At 42.0% G+C, this 17,718-nt stretch overlaps 1 protein-coding gene across 1 annotated transcript in view; it reads right to left on the reverse strand.

Annotated features, from left to right (window-relative positions):
- Positions 1 to 205: 205 nt before the first annotated feature.
- The window catches only part of b4galt6 (UDP-Gal:betaGlcNAc beta 1,4- galactosyltransferase, polypeptide 6), a 42,197-nt gene continuing 24,684 nt past the window's right edge, over positions 206 to 17,718 (reverse strand). Inside the window, exons 8-10 of the mRNA XM_080430379.1 lie at positions 12,961 to 13,083; positions 7,279 to 7,380; positions 206 to 3,353 (exon numbers count right to left, since the gene is read on the reverse strand). Of these exons, the coding sequence (XP_080286505.1) occupies positions 3,203 to 3,353; positions 7,279 to 7,380; positions 12,961 to 13,083 (376 nt within the window). The 3' untranslated portion in view covers positions 206 to 3,202. The remainder of the gene's footprint in view (positions 3,354 to 7,278; positions 7,381 to 12,960; positions 13,084 to 17,718) is intronic.

A 17,718-nucleotide genomic window follows, 5' to 3' on the forward strand; every position in this document is an offset into this window, starting at 1 on the left:
ATTTCCGCTCTTTTTGAAAACATCTGCGAAAAAATATCGTTGCTGTCGGGCAGAAAGCTCTTACCTCTTATATCTTAACTTTTTGTGTTTTTCCGTAAATGAACGCCCCTACTTGATGATGTTACAGCGTTACACAGCAGATCTACAAGCTGGAAACGCGGCACGAAGCGACGCGTTTCCAACTTGTAGATCTGCTACCTTTGATGCTTTTGAATTTGAATCCTGAAAAGTAACAGTTCTGGGGATATGAGGTTTCCACCCGACAGAGAGCATATATGCATAAAATAACTGAGTTTGAGGTTTAATGTGAACGGTAGGGGTCACCCCTGGGACCCCCGATAAATGACGCCCCTGGGGGAGTTAAAGCACCCTGGGGCTTAAGGCTTGCTGCGCCTCCATCTCCCAGAAGCCATTGAGGTGCCACAGGTTAGGAGCCAGGCTATTTTTGATTGAGTAGTTCTGTTTGATAAGCACGGAAGCATATTTCTGCCAATGACAGGAAAAAAAACGAAAACGTTTTTTTTTAAAGATATGTATCTCGTTATAAAACTTTTTTTTTTCCTCTCCTGACATGGCAGCAATATGCTTCCGTACCGACGCACATTTGGAAAAAAGAAAAGAAAATGAACATCACCAGCAAAAGTACAATCAAAGAAACTCACTGCCCAACCGTAGGCAATATACATGAAACGTATGTACAAGAGAAATGCAACAACAGGTATAAAAATAAAGGTGAATAAATAAAACGGCCAACGTTTTCTCGCTAATCCTTGTAGTGCTCAAAACTTTAACAAATTAAAGTTTTCATGGCCCAAGATTCAAGGCTTTTTTTTTGCCATTCAAGAACGATGTTAGCCGTAGCCGCGGCAGGCGTTGCCGCCGTGGCGTTTTAGGCTAACGTTCTCTCATTCTGGCCCGTCTGAACTGTCTTCTTCACAAAGCGTATGAAAGGTTAGGACGCACCGCAGTCCGGCCGCCACGCCGGCATCGAACCGGCCCCCGAAACTGCGATCGGCATGCATCAGGCGCGGTGGTTCTCAACATGTTTCTGGATCAGGGCCCACTTGAAAATCTTTGAAAAGCATTCACGGCCCACCCATCTGACCACTCAACACGGCGGTCCATAGGCTGGGTGGGCCGCGTGCATTTTCAGAGCATGTTTGTTTTAATGCTCAATCAAATCGATCGTGTTCCACCTCAAGGGAACCTATATAGTATACTTTACACTTTTTTATATTAATGTTAAAATCATCATTAAACATTTTTTGCCAATTATTTGGGGACCCACTTGCAATACCCTCGCGGCCCACCAGTGGGGCCCGGTCCACAGGTTGAGAACCAGTGCGTCAGCGCATGGTAGAGTACAACACACTGCTTTACATGGTCCAGAACCGAACGCACAACTGACACACACTCACACACACACAAACACACACACAAATGCCATCTGAGATCGAGACGCACACACATACACACACACACACATACACATACACCATACACACGCGCAAGCCAAAATCACACACACTCACACACACACACACACACACACACACACATCTGAGACCATTAAACTCTCCTAAGTGCACTGAATTCTTTACACACTTTAGCCAAAACCCCAGAGTCCTCTCCCTGTCCTAATAAGGAGCCCCAACACTCTACTTTACAACCCTATTATTCACACAGTGCACCTCCAGCAAAAAAAAGCGGGAAAAGCAATACACAAGACAAAAAAAGAAAGAAAAATATACACATCTTGGAATCATACAAAATAAATTATGTAAAAAGAAAAGAGAGAAAATAAAAACATCAGGTAAACAATAAATTAAGGCATGCAAAAGATAACGTCAAATCTTGAGATTTGGATATTTCTTTTTTTCTTTTCTTGAGGCCTACAATTGTCCGTCTAAAGCCAGAACGACTTTCCTTCCTGGTCGGGGAAGAAGCCATTTGTTTGCTCTCGATTAAAAGTCCTCAAAAAGAAAGATATAGCTGCCAAAAAAAACTAAAACAAAAATAACCTAAAGTCAAACCCACTGGAATATCGCTGCAATAATGCTCGAGCATTTTTTTTAAAAAGGCCAATATTTACATATTATCTGTTCCATGTGCTCAAGCGGATCGAGAGGCCAAATATGTACATACATGTTCCTGTGCATGCGGGTTCAGCAGCAGCAGTAGCGGCAACGCGACGGCGGTTTACAAAAAATCGTACGGCAAAGCGCTCTCGTTGAGTGCTTCTTTTAAACATTGATTAAAAAACAAAAAAAACGTAAAAAATAAATATAACGTATCAAAAAAGGGAGTACCTAAGTCGCAACTCTCCTTTTTAAGGGACTACTTTTGTTTCTTAAAAAAATCAAAAAAATCAAATGAAAAGCGTACAAAACGATAAGACGATTGAGACGGAAACGTCATTGGCTTTCTAACGGCACATTTATATTCTGTAGTACGACGTCGGTATCGCTTCCGATAACAACCGGATTTTCAAGCTACCAACGCTTTTCGTAGCAAAGCGTGTCGCTAGCTTGAAAATCTGTTCGTAACACCAGCGATATCCTCCTACTACGTCGTATAAATCAGCCTTAAGTTTTGACGATGAGACGACGTGGGAAGCAAAGCACTGCTGGGAGCTATACGCAGAGGGTCGGGGGAGGGGGCGTGGTCCATTAAGCCACGTTAAGGCTTTGCAGTAAACATCGGGTTCATCGAGATCGCTGCGTCCCCCCTCCCCTCCCCGCCCTCCGCCTAAAAACCCAAAGTTTGACGCGTTGAATTCCGTTTTCCGCGTTAAAAAGCCAGCATGGGACAACGTTTAGACATGCAGCGACAGTACGCTTCGCCCCGCTCGTTCGCCTGCTTCGCCCGCCCCCACCCCCCGGCCGGGCGCATTAAAATTGCACACGTCGTCATGCACTCTTCACACGGAAACCGGACACGGACTAGAAGCGCGCATATAACGCACACGCACGCACGCACGCACACACACTCACGCACGCACGCACGCACGCACGCACAATCAAGAGTTCACTTTTAAGAGACTGCCATCGCCTCTATTTTTTCCTCGTATTTGTTGTGGGTTTTTTTTTTTTCGTGGTGGTGGCGCCTCCTCCTCCTCCACTCCACTCCACACGCCAGCAGCACACGCTCCTCCGGTGCCGCGTGACGTGGACGTGACGTGACGTCAGGACGCCACATCAGTTCAGTAGTCTGCGATGGGAGCCAGCTCGGGGTGCAGGTCCACGCTGATGTTCTTGTAGAGGCTGCTGAGGGACACCTCGGCAGGGCCGTAGTGGAGGTTGTTGAGGCCGTCCAGGTGCTGCCTCTCTTTGGAATATCTCAACAGCTTGTATCTGCAAAAGTTTGTTAAAAAAAGAGGCACTTTGATCATTTCTTCTTGCCATTGCGTGTCAGATGGGGCTGAAACGAAGGATGGTGCAAAGATGGAAAGACACAACACATTGATGATACCTTGTTTCACCAGCAGATGGCAGCCGGGAGCACAGAACAGACCAGATTGCACAGGACAAGGACACTTTTCCACAATGTTTTAATGTTTTTTTTAAATGATAATTTATTAAAACGTGGTGTGTGTGTGTGTGTGTGTGTGTGTGTGTGTGTGTGTGTGTGTGTGTGTGTGTGTGTGTGTGTGTGTGTGTGTGTGTGTGTGTGTGTGTGTGTGTGTGTGTTTATGCACACACTTGCGTGTGTGTAAGTGTGTTTTAATCATGAGCAAGTGAACCAATTCATATGACAGAGTGACAATGGTGTAGAGGTGAGATTATATCACAGCCACATTATTGTCTGCCATTGTATAATTATGTGTATTACATTACAGTACAACCATCTCTGGTTGTACTGTAATGTAATACACATAATTATACAATCCAGTTGCTTAGACATATTTTAAATGATTGAATGAATGAATTAATTAAGATTAGTACGTCTGTCAGTACGATCTGTCCATGTATGCACCATCTTTGATTATACTCTAATTACACCACAGTTGCCACTCTCCAGAATATATTTTCTTGTTTTACCTTTATTTACCCAGGGTAGGTTGCCGAGCATGAATGCTCTTTTTCAGCAATGCCCTTAAAGGGACAATTGACCCAAAAACCTTTTTTATATCGATTGATCACCCCATGGAGACTTGAATTCATGGTGATTTTTTAGTTTTGTCACATTCCTAAGCCAATAATTTGATGACCAGCGGACTGGTAGGCAGCGGTTCCGGTAGGAGACACAAAGGAGACTCTTTGCGTCTCCTACCGGAACCGGGTCATCAAATTATTGTCTTAGGAATGTGACAAAAAAACCAAAAATATCCATGAATTCAAGTCTCCATGGGGTGACTAATCGATAGAGGGGGGTGAACTATCCCTTTAATAGGGGTGAACTATCCCTTTAATATCTGTGTTACTGCTGGACTCCATGGGAGCTTGTTGTCAGCGTTCCTTATTGTTCTAAAAGTCCATTGTCCTTGTTGTTATCTTCTACCTACATGCGTGTGAAGCCTCACACACACGTCATCGCTAACACAAAGGAGCTGGCATTACCTGAGACGTACAATTTGTTTTAGAAACAATTATAAACAAAGTCCATTGTGTGGTTACGGGATCCAATTACAATTTGCAATTCAAAAGGGATTTAGAGGAGGGACTTACAAGTTCAAGTCAGTCAGTTCAATCAGAGTAAATGACATGAACCTAGCTCTTGTCCACAGCGATAGGAGTTCTCCTTAACGCTATGCACGTGTAGTTTCCCCCATTTGAACAGGTGCAAAATAAACAATACTGATTCAGACAATATAGAACATCAACGCTGTCTGTTTTTTAAATATAAATGTTAACGTCCTGTTGATTTGACTATTTCTATTAGGAAGAAAACCCGGACTGGATCCGCGGATACGGATCTTCAAATAGTAAAATCAACAGGAAGTTGACATTTTTATTAAAAAAAAAAACAGTAGTGGGTTTGGTGATTTTCTATATTGTCTGAATCTGCTTTGTTTGTGTTCGTTTACGTGCTAAAAGAGCGACTTTGAGTTTCAGCGTACAATGTAAGCCAATGAGGAGCATATTTAGAATGATCAATTTCTAATCAATGGAGCAATTATTTTTTTATTTCTTGTCCACCTTTGGAGTTACATCATGGCAAGGTTACTACACAACCCAAACCTCTACCAAAGTGGCCTTTGGCTGCCGGGTGGGTCGCGTCGCTTGCATATGTTCAGAGCATGTTATGATCAATCAACTGATTTGTGTTCCAGCTTGGAATTTCTGAAATCAAGAGTCAAACACGCTCCACTACACTGTTGTTATTTCATACCAGCAAGCAATATGATGAATTACACTGCCATTGATTAGTAATTAGTTTATTCATTCATGAGTGTGGGACAACTGTGCCTGTCTAGAATGAACACAAAAACGTGTTATTTGTATAATGAAAGCTCAAAAAGAATAATTCACAAGAAATAACTTTTTGATTTCTTTGGCTATTCAAAAATAGCAGATCTACGAGCTCATAGAGCGGCACCGAGTGCTGTGCTATGAGCTTGTAGATCTGCTATTTTAGAACAATCGTGAACATTTGTGCAAATCCTTTTGCGGGGGGGGGGGGGGGGGGGACAAAATATTTTGAGATGGGGGTCTGCAGCCAAATACATATCTAAAAAAAAATATCTAAATCCTAACGGTATGTTGCTATATGAGTTTTGCTCCAACGTTTTCATGTCAAGGACCCCCATCGCAAAATATTTTGTTCCAGGGACCCCCCAGAAGCAAAGATCGGAGTAACAAATGTTCCCTTAAAAATATACATATTATATTCAAATATTTGCACAAATGTTCCAACTTTTTTCAAAAATAGCAGATCTACAAGCTGTTATACGTACTGATATACGTTGTTGTTACATACTGTATGTAACAACGTATATCAGTATATGCGGTCGCTGTCGGGCAGAAACCTCTTATCTCCATATTTTAAACTTTTGGTGTTTTTTTTTCGTACGTTAACGCCCTACTTGATCATCCTACAGCGTCACACGAAAGCATCAAAGGTAGCAGATCTACAAGCTCCTACGAGCTTGTAGATCTGCAACAGATCAATGCGGTTGAGAGCAATCAGCGATAACCTCAGCTGGGTCTGTATACTGTAGTAATATGACCTGGTTTACATGTTTTTAGTAGTTAGGAATAGACCTTTATGTAAAGGTCGAATCCCTCCTCTACTCTATAAGGTGGACAGTTTTTTCACATTGAGGATCTGATGTCACATCTAATGTTCTCTATTGATGTCATCTAGGAGCACTACAGCAGAGCGGGAACAGTCATATCCAGTTACAAAATACCAGTGTTTAAATAATGGCACAGGGAAATGTCAGCGCTGGACCAATAATATGCACCTTTATTTTGAAATGACTAAATAATGGCGTGAATCTGGATATGGAGCAGGTGTGGAGAAGGTTTTGTAAATCCTAAGTGGTTTCTGAAAAAAACGTATGTTGCTATATCAGTGGTGCTCAGATTTATTTATTTAGGGACCCCCCCATATATATATATATGCAAAGATTTGCACACATTTTCATTTTTTTTAAAAAACATTGTAGATCTACAAGCTCATAGCGCTGCACTCAGTGCTGCACTATGAGCTTGTAGATCTACTATTTTTGAATAGCCAAAGTATAAAATAATGATTATAGCTAAAATCTAAAATGACACAGACGCGTTCCCGGATTTAATGGATTAATATTAGACGGTGCTGATTTTCTTTTCTTTTTTTAACTTTTACCATGATTTGTCTTCAGACACTTTTCAGCCTCAATGTGTACTGCTGCTTTAATTCATGGGAAAAAAAGGGCACGTCTCTAAATGCGTTTTGCTCAGTAGAGCTAAAACTGGGTGGAAATAATTAGATCGTTTTAAAAAAGAACTGCATTGTAGAACCAACTGGAAGTCTTTAGCGCAGCCTCTCGTGTGTGTGTGTGTGTGTGTGTGTGGGGGGGGGGGGTGTTAGCGGCCACTCTCGCCCGCTGTTCTAGCATTTACCTTGCATTTAGAAGTCTCCACTTAAGGGGGGATCTCTGATCGTCTGATAACGCGAAACTATCCATAAGCTAGCTTTTTAGGAGCTCTCCACTGTACTGTAGACACACGTTATCAACGTGAGATATGTCAACTATGCTACTGCGTCATTATTTCAGAGGCAACTTTTGGTGATATACAGAAGCAGGGGACTGACGAGAGAGAAAAAGTCTTCAGCACAAGTCAAACGTACCGTCCTAGGAACTGCACCTCTCCTCTGTGGTGGTGTGGAATCGACTTGTACTTCCCCATCTCTCCCTCCGGCCGCGTGACGTTCAGCCCCGCGTAATGCACCCTGAGGAGAGAGCACAGAGACATCGCACACAACATGCATTCAGACATACTTGAGACCAACACAGCACATGACAAACACATGTTTAGTGTGTAAGGTATATAAGATGCAGGCCATAATGGAGAATGTTGGTCATCCTCTCCACAACATCCTGGCAAGACCGGTTCATCTCTTTGTGCTGCAAAGAATGAACGGTTTAAGAAAACCTCAGTCCCCAAAGCAACTATAGTTTTATTTTTTTACATCACGACCAGCCACTAGACTTATGAACTGGACTAGTCTTTAGTTATATATCTATGTGTCATAACAAAGGATTATTCCCTGTGACATTTTTTTTTATTATGCTTTTTATGTTTTGTGATGTTTTTTCTTTTGTATCTGTACCCTTTTAGTCTAGTTTTAAGCCTATTGTGTTGTGTTTTTTAACTTACTGCTTGGCAGGAGTTAGAGAGAGATGGTACAACATCTGGCTATTGTCAGAGAGAGATGGTACAACACATAGGTGCCAATCCTGTGGGTACCTCGGGGCTAAAGCCCCTGCGAGAAATGACGAGCCCCCACCACAATTTCAGATTTGGGGGCCCAGATTTACAGTACCATTACAGTAGCTCGCATAGGCCAATGTAACATTCATTGGCTGCCCCATTTGCACCTTTTACCTTAAGCTACAAAAGCTGCTGACTTGTGCATATCAATGGTCCATGTGTGACCTGTTAAGTACTGTAGTCTGTAGGAGGGATAGGCTACTGTCAGATGTCCTGAAGCAGTCCAAAAGAGAATGGATAATGTTCCTGGATTCATGAATTAAATTAGAGAGGAGACGTGACTAGCTGTTGAGTCTGTCAGTGTGTGTGTGTGCGTGTGTGTGTGCGTGTGCGTGTGCGTGTGCGTGTGTGCGTGTGTGCGTGTGCGTGTGTGGGTGTGTGTGTGTGTGTGTGTGTGTGTGTGTGTGTGTGTGTGTGTGTGTGTGTGTGCGCGCACTTGTAACAAGTGACAAAGTCACAAGTTGACACGGAACCAGCAGATCATCTAGACAGTATTATGGTGCTAGTAAAGGCTGGGAGAGTGTGTTGTTACTGTTGTTTTATGGTAGTTTAATTAATTAATTAAAAAATGTGCACGCGTATGTGGGCTGGGGGGACGGGGGCGGGGGGGGCTTGATTCGAAGTAAGCCCCCACGAGGATGCACATGATTCGGCGCAGACTATGGTACAAACATCTGGACACCTGGCACCGTCTCTGTCAGTGACTACAGACCGAGGCTCTTTGTCCTGACATCTCCTGACTGACCTGGGAGATCAGATCAGATCGGGTGACGTCTCGTGTTCAAAAGTGGCTCCAGACACATGGCACAGACTAGAGCTCTCTCTCGATTAAACATAATGAATCGGGTGATCAGGCCTCGCTAATGTCTGGGTAAAAGTACCAATACTGCAATGTAGAAGTACTCCGTTACAAGTAAAAGTCCGGAATTCAAAATTTACTTGAGTAAAAGTGCAAAAGTATTGGCATCAAATGTACTTAAAGTGCCAAAAGTAAAAGTACTAAAATATTTGAAAATAGCAGATCTACAAGCTCACAGCGCGTAGATCGGCTATTTTCAAATAGCCTATGTATAAAATAAGGCTAAAGTGGTTAATGTATGTTTTATAATATAAAAATGTATATCTGAAAAGTAACAAGTAACTAAAGTTTTCAAATAATTGTAGTGGAGTAAAAGTACAACATTTGCCTCCGAGATGTAGTGGAGTAGAAGTAAAAGTATTGGAAATTGGAAATACTCAAGTAAAGTACAAATACCTCCAAATTGTACTTAAGTACAGTACTTAAGTAAATGTACTTAGTTACTTTCCACCACTGGATGCCGTGATACACACCCCGCACAAAACAGGACCGATTTACACACATGTTTACCTGACAGTGTGTAGTGTAGAGGCTTTTAGTCACCTGTGTGTTTGTCTCCATTTGTATCGACTTGTTTTTGTTTTTATGTTTTCATGTGTTTTTTAAAGCACTCTGGTTGGCTTGTTTTTCTTCTCTCTGCAGAGTTGCACTGTAACTTGTGCAACCGTGTGCTGTGGACTAAACAGGATATCTTGTGTGCATTCTGTGGCTGTTTTTAATGATAGTTTGCAGAGTGGTAGGAGTGAGTGCACGGGGCGGAGCGCGCCCCCATACTAATTACCTATAGCCCGACAGGATGTGCTCCTGCTTGGATGTGACAGATAGGCAGACTGGACTGGACTGCCTCCCAGACAATAAAAGGTCAGAATACATTACGTTGGGGGGAGTGTAGCACCCAGGATCACTTAGAAAATTGGCACTGGGTGAAAGAAAAAGGGTTACAAAATCGTGGGATAAAAAAAATAAATAATAATGCATTAAGCGACAATGGACGTTGTGTAATGAACTATTGACTGGTTTCACTGTGTCTAAGAGTCTTGCCGCCTCTCCTCGATGGGGCCACAATGTGATTGTGTTGACTGACTGCTGCTTTGAACCAAATCAATACGTGTGTGTGTGGATCCATGACGCACGCATGGATGGAAGCAAAATAAAACATCATGACTGAAAAGGTTTGCATGACCAAGTCCTAATGTGCGATTTCCCCCGCACACACTAGCAATGATTCCTAAACAATTAACAACATATGTAAAATTATGATTTTTTTTGGGTGATATTGTTCATGCCGTTCTACATACTGACAACCAGGTGAAGAAATCATAGATTGAGGCTTTAACCTTTGCTTTTATATGAAATATCCGAGAGACTATAAAGATGTTATGGAAGCTGTTTCTGAACATAATATTGCTAGTTTGACCGCTTCAAATGCTCTAATCTTAAAATAATAACCTGCGACGCATTGAGAGCTGGTAGATTTCAGACTGTCTTTTCAGGGAGAGGACAGTTATGTGGACAGTATATCGGATAAGATCGTCACCGATATAATGGACATTTTTGTAACAAAAGAGGGAAGCGCTGTATGGGTTCAGTGGCTTAGGTGCTCTTTAGTGGAACAGGTAGCTATAGAAACAAAACAAAACAAGAAGTCCTGCTTGTCCTCCAGTGGTGCAGACAATCAAGGATAGAATCACCAAGTGAAAGTCGAGTGAAACTCAAACTTAACACCTTAAGAACACAGCACCTTAAGAACACAGCACCTTAAGAACACAGCACCTTAAGAACACTGTACTTGCTGATACTCTCTCTTCTCACAGAATGTGCGCACAAAACAAAAAAATACATAATGTCAACCACTTCTTTACACCTGTAAACCTGTGATGCGATTCTAAAACGGTGAGATGTTTGCCTAACAACAAGCCGTAGCTGACCAGTCAAGTGAAAGCAGCTATCAATAGACAGAAAGGCTGTGTGTTTGTTGTTGCCATGTGGGGATAAAGATCAGATTAAAACGGCACACAAAGAACTGGGAAAACACAAGCAGGCAGAGAAACAGAAACTAAGCTGAAGGTTATCTGCCAGTTATCCTTTAAATTAGAGCTTGTTTTATTGTTTTAGTTCCATTTAATTACATTTTAGGAGAATGATTTGTTTTATTCTAAGTGATATTAAAGGGTTTTATTATGTTTGTTAAACGTTAAGCTATTTATTTCCATGGGTGTTGTAACGTTTGTGTGTTTTACACCCAGGACCATTTTGGAAACAAGTGTTTTAAGTCATGCTTTTTAAGTGCTATCATCTGGATGTGTTTTGTCTCATGTTGCCATGAGATGCCATGTTTGAATCACATCAAAACACAACAACAGTCAATACCAGAGACATGAAATTAATCAGTGCTCAGAGTAGCTCCATGCACTTGCCAGATTTTGCAAGAGAAATAAGCAACAAGGTCTATAAAAACAAGCCCAAAAGAAGCGACTAGACCACATGAGCACTTTAAACCTATGCAGATCGGTTATTTGAAAATAACCGATCTACGCGACGCGTTGTGAGTTTGTAGATCTGCTATTTTCAAAAGAAAATCTTTTGAAAAATGTTTGAACCATTTTAACAACACAAATCTTGTACGGGGGTCCCTGGCACAAAATATCGTTAGATGGGTGGACAAATACATAATAATATAATTTGGGTGGCCCTTGACATGGAAATGTTTGAGAACCACTGGGTTTAAACGACATTAGAAAACCAGCACAAATAAGCAACTACCAATATTTACAAGCGTCTTTACTGGAAGAATGAGCCAAAAGTCACTTATAATAAGCAGACATGGCAACAAACAGAGTAGCTCTACTGTGTCCTCAGGATGGCTTCATGAATCCAAATGAGGCCAAATCAATGGTTTGATGAGAACGACTTTTTCAGAAGCTCATGAAAATGTCGATCGTACCCCATCAGAGAGAATCCTGGATGACACTAATCTACCTATTGTGTTATTGGTGGAGTCTTAAAGACAACCAAGCTGCCAGGTCTGAAGGAGCTTCATTATATCTTCTCCATGTCTTTGTCTATGTCCAAAATACTGTACCAGCCAGGTGGAAGACATCTTGTGTAGTCCAGTAGTACAATATAATCTGACATGATGTCTATTTGTATATATACATCTAACACACCCGCTATTAATTTGATTAGCTGCAGCTGTGTTGCATACATCACTGTACTATGGCAAAGATGGGTAATTTATGAAGATAGACCATCCCGATTGGAGCCACTAGAGGCGAAATCGTACACACATCCTACAAATGGTCTCCTAAGAAAAAAAGCCATTTTAGTATGAAAATCTTAGGAAGATTGTGTGGCTTGTGACGAGTGGGTCCATTATTTGGTTCAGGGTGACCATGGGGCTAAAGAATGGTCCAGAAGCTGTGTTCACGTTCACTCTTCCATTGGAAATAATAGACTCCAACCTGTTTCCGGTCTCCTAAAAAGGCGGACCACCTACTTCACGCAGATACTCGAAGTAAACCGGTGATAGTATGTCTTTCTTTCTTTTTTTGTCTTGGGTTATGCTCAGCATTATGCAGTCAGCCAGGTTTTTAATCTGCTGTAGTTTTTAACATGAAAGGATGCATAGTCTGTAAGCTAGTTCAGGCAGATACACTCGATTTACACACTGTATGTGCAGCACTACGTGGGCGATGTTGTATGACGACGTGTCAAGCAGCTGATCAAATTGACGGTCTATTTAAGCTCACCTCATTCATTGCACTTCCTCTTGCTGTCAGTGCTGCCACTGAAAGTTGTACGTGCTTTGTTTTCTCCCACCACCACCCCAGCACCACCAGTATAGCTCTGCTTTCTCTAAGGGTTCTGTTGTCCCCTGGGGGCGGGGTTTGTTATAGATGTATATACTGCTCTTAAATGATGGTCTGCTAATGTGCTGAGCAGGGAGTAATGTATAGCAGAGCCTGAACGCAAAGATCAAATTTAATATTCACAATGTTTTATAAATCAAATGTTCTCAAGCTATTCGTGAGTTATCTGACTGGAAATCAAACTACAAAATCAGGGTGTCATGTCCCTTTAACTACCAACTGGGCAGTTATAAAATGCTGTGGCTACATGGGAAAACTTCCATGTGTCATTTTACACATGCAGGTACAGGACAAAACAAAAACCGCGTACCTGTGCCACAAGTCATCGTCCTCTCCTCCCCATCCCCAGAATGCATTGGGAAAGCCGTTGATTTTGCGGAACTGCTCCACGGTGAGTCCGCTCACACCGCCGAAGAACTCGTTGTAGGGAAGTCTGCATAGCAACAGGAAGCAGTGGGTTTACACACAGACGCACAAAACACACAAAAATCACACAACAACAACAACAGTTGAAAACACAACACAACCCACTGCCAGGACTGGGTGTGGCACCGTGATTTAAAGGAGCACTTCGTCCATTTTTAACCTTATCTTCATATAATTGTTTCTCACTATAATGCACATTATAAGGGCGGATTCACACTATGGTCCCGGGTGCGCACCCTAGACCACTTGGCTGATGTTGTGATAGTGTGAACGTTGCGTATCGTTCCCCGAAACGGATCACCGTACCGTACCCGAGACCGCCTCCGGAGGTAGTCTCGGATCCGGATCATGCATATTCGGGTACGGAACGATGCAATGCGAAGCCATCCGTACCAACAGGAGGAAGTGGACTGCTAATCATATATCATTTATATATTTTTATAATGACACATTATTTTAGCTGGGTTATACCTTCTCATAGTTCTACTTGAATGTTGACAAGAAATAATAATCCCGCTAGTGTTTGAGTAGCGCGAGCCATGAAAAATAATAAACAAAAAACACATGTGTCGCGAACGCGTATAAGGATAAATATACTAAGGATTAGTCCGTGACGTCACTGCTAAAATACCAAGGATGCGTCCGTGACGCCAATATCATATAAACAGAGACGACGTTACATTTCGAGGTTTCAAAGACCAGTGCACACACTGCTTTGGTTGTGTATTGTTTATCTGTTGTTATTAAACTCAAGACAACGTCAGGAACACAGTCAAACTTTATTATTCACTCTAGACTCTGACAAGTGACTTTCTTCTGTGAATGACATTCTCTCTCCCAAAGCCCCATAGTCCACAGCGCCCCCATGAGGCACATGAGTCGGAATTACTGTTAAATGAAATGGTCTCGAGTGCGGAAGAATCTTGGCCAATGTGAATACTGGCCAGCTGCGAGAGGCCAATCGTACTCGGTAACGGTTTGAATCAATCGGACCCAGTCTGAATCCGCCCTAAGATGACACAATGTCCGTCGTTCACACTGACAACTACAAAACACACAAAGATGCACAGCATATTTGCAGTGGTGTAAAGTAACTATGTACATGTACTCAAGTACTGTACTTAGGTACAATTTTGAGTTACTTTTTACTTTACTAGACTAAAGTATTTCCAATTTGCAATACTTTTACTTCTACTCCACTACATCTCAGAGGCAAATATTGCACTTTTACTCCACTACAATTATTTTGAAACTTTAGTTACATGTTACTTTCCAGCTATAAATGATTATATTATAAAACATACATTAACCACTTTAGCGCTGTTTTATACATAGGCTATTTGAAAATAGCAGATCTACAACGCGTTGCATCGCGACGCGTTGTAGATCGCTTGTAGATCTGCTATTTTTTTAAAAATCAGTACTTTTACTTTTGGTACTTTAAGTATATTTTGATGCCAATACTTTTGTACTTTTACTCAGGTAACATTTTGAATACAGGCCTTTTACTTGTAACAGAGTATTTTTATATTGTGTTATTGCAACTTTTTTGTAGCTTTGTAGCTTTTGTATCAGCTACAAACGTTGGATGAAGCTTTGTATCTTCATGTCGCTGCGGCTTACATTGAAAATGAACGGTAGACTGTTAGCTTATAGCTTTCGGTGTGTGAACACAGCATCATCTCTGTGTGGACTGCTCAGAAAGCTGCCTACCAGTGACATCATCAATGAGGATTCCAAGCTAATAGAAACTACAGGAGAGAGGCTTCTCCTCCTGGAAAGTTGAAATGAAATAGAAGCCACTGTTCTTAGATTAACCCATGCAGACCTGAGGCCTTCTAAATCCTGTTTTCTGAAAAACATATTAATAAATAAATAATAATAATAATGTTGCTATATATATAGCAAGAACTAAAATGACACAGAGGCGTAACAGGTCTAAATGGGATAATATAAATAACCAAAAAATATAGTTTGAAATCACTGGTAGGTAGGCAGGTTTCTGATATTTTTCTAATTTAACGTTTTGTCCTACCTGTTTGTCCAACCTTTCCAACCTGTTCATCTGTGCGGTGAGGACAGTGACAGGTGCAGGACAACAACACAATGACGTGTGACCTTGTTTCTGTCTAATATTAGCCAGGTGTCTAAGACGCGTCCTCCTCCAGGGGGGAGGCTGCTACACATCGCTGGTGGGACAGCAGTACTGAGTACATTTACTCAAGTACTGCACTTCAAAACAATACTGAGGTACTTTTTAGTATATTGTTGCTGTCAGGCCGAAACCTCTTATCTCCATATTCTACTGTTTTGTGTTTTGTTTGGTAAATTAACGCCCCAACTTGATCATACTACAGCGTCACACTAAAGTATCAAAAGTAGCAGATCCACAAGCTCGAAACGCGGCGCGAAGCGACGCGTTTCGAGCTTGTAGATCTGTTACTTTTGATGCTTTTGAATTTGAATCCTGAAAAGTAACAGTTTTGGACATATGAGGTTTCCACCCGACAGAGACGATATCCTTTCTGGATAATGTTTTCTGACTCCACAACATCTCAGTTGCAAATATTGTACGTTTTACTCAACTGAAATGATTTGACAGCTGTATTAGTTTACTTTAGTTTGTTAATACTTAAACATACAGTACATTTAACTATATTAAATGACAGTGCATAAGTCATTTACCAGTGTGTGGGGATTGCTTTTTGAATGAACTTTTACTTTTAATTTCTACAATGTGGTATTATTGACACTTCTACTCAAGTAAACAACCTGAGTGTCATCAGTGCTACTCAGTATGACTGGGTTCTTGTTGTCCTAGTCTAGTCTTCATTGTCTGGTCCTACATTTTTTTCCCTCTTTTTCTCTTTCTTCTCTCCTTCTGCGGACTGCGCCCCACGGGCCAGTGTAATAACTGGATGGTATTATTACAAATAATACCAAACCTATACGAGGGATGCAAACAGCAGCTTTTCAACTACAACACACCCTTCTCTCTGAAGGGTCAGCTGACGTTGCTACAGAAATAGCTAAGAAGCGAGTAGACGGAGGGGAGTGAGAGAGAGAGAGAGAGAGAGAGAGAGAGAGAGAGAGAGAGAGAGAGAGAGAGAGAGAGAGAGAGAGAGAGAGAGAGAGAGAGAGTGAGTCACCACGGTGCAGCAGTTTACAGTGAAAGCATCAACGTCAATAACGTGATCCCCATTAAACTGAAGCAGTGTGTTGTCTGCAGCCTATTACCCTGTGTGTGTGAACGCCTCGTCTTGTCTCGTCTGTCTGGACTGCGGTTAACACACACACACTCAGACACACACACACACACACACACCTCGCCTCACTGCTCGATTGACGGTCCAATTTCTTTAAGTGTTTAAACCCCTTCCAATGTATGTGATGATAGGCAAAAAAATAAAACAATTGCGACAGGGGGTGTTTCTGTCACATCTCATGTTGACGAGGACGGATGATTTACGATTCCTAGTAACATTCAACATATACGATTCCAATGCAACTTGTACAGAGCTGAGTCGGAAGAAGCAGACGTTGCACCACGCTACACACACGGCCACTATCTCGGCTAGCATCTCGCTCAGGGGGAGCCTCGCGGGGGCTCAAGTCCACTTCGGGGTAACGCGACAGGTGATTTTGCCCCGAGAGCAAGCGAGGGCCCTGCTATTTTAGCGGCAGAACTTTGCGTCATGGCGCATGAATGCTCTTAACTTGTGCCTTGGGGGTGTGTGTCCAGTGCAATGGTGCTGTCTAGGCCGGGGATGCTAAATGTGGGTGCTACAGTATGTGTCTGGCGCCCGGCACTAAACGCCCTGAATTAGTCATGGGTGTGTTTTGGGTGTAATAAAATACTTTTGGGTGCCAACCCATTTAGACCTGGAAGACCTATATGTTGTTATACCGTTCAATAAGGGAATACCTTTGTGTAAAATTTGCTGTTGATACATATATATGGCAACTTTTTTTTGTGGACATTTTTGTTTTGTTTTTCACAAAACTTAGGTCATGGATTTAGAAGGCGTTTTTTACAATCGGCCTCAGGTCTAAGTGGGTTAAGAACCAGGTTGAGCCCGGTATGAGGCGCAGTCCTATCTAAGTGGTCGGAGAGACTTAGACACACAGAATGCTTTTCTAGACAAAACTAATGTCCTCGTGAAAGTGAAAGCACTCAAGCTTAAAATCTACGGGAGCAGTATTAATAATGTGATATTATGCATTATATATACATCACATTCACAGTGAGAGTTGTCCAGACATAGTGCATGGCCGTTACTGCGATTAGAATCACTCTAGCCCAGGGGTTTTCAACTGATTGTGAACCAGAGACCTCCACCCTGACTAAGAATCAACCTGGGGACCACTGTTGTGTTGGGTGGGGATATGTGGGCTAAGTTAGTTAAAGGTGGGTTGGGGGGGGGGGCCTTGAAGATTGCTTGAAATATGCTAGTGGACCAGAGCTCAAAAAAGGTTGAGAACCAACCACTGATCTATTCCTCTTACTTTATCCAACCTTCCATATTAACACATTGAATGCCAATCGCGTAGATCTACGCGAACCTATTTAAAGCCGCAGCGTGCCAGTCGCGTAGATCTACGCGAACCGCCGATTCGCGTTGACATTTTTCCAGGTGCACTT

This window comes from Gymnoscopelus braueri, assembly GCF_963280865.1.
Source record: "Gymnoscopelus braueri genome assembly, chromosome: 6".
In the NCBI taxonomy this organism is placed as follows: Eukaryota; Metazoa; Chordata; class Actinopteri; order Myctophiformes; family Myctophidae; genus Gymnoscopelus; species Gymnoscopelus braueri.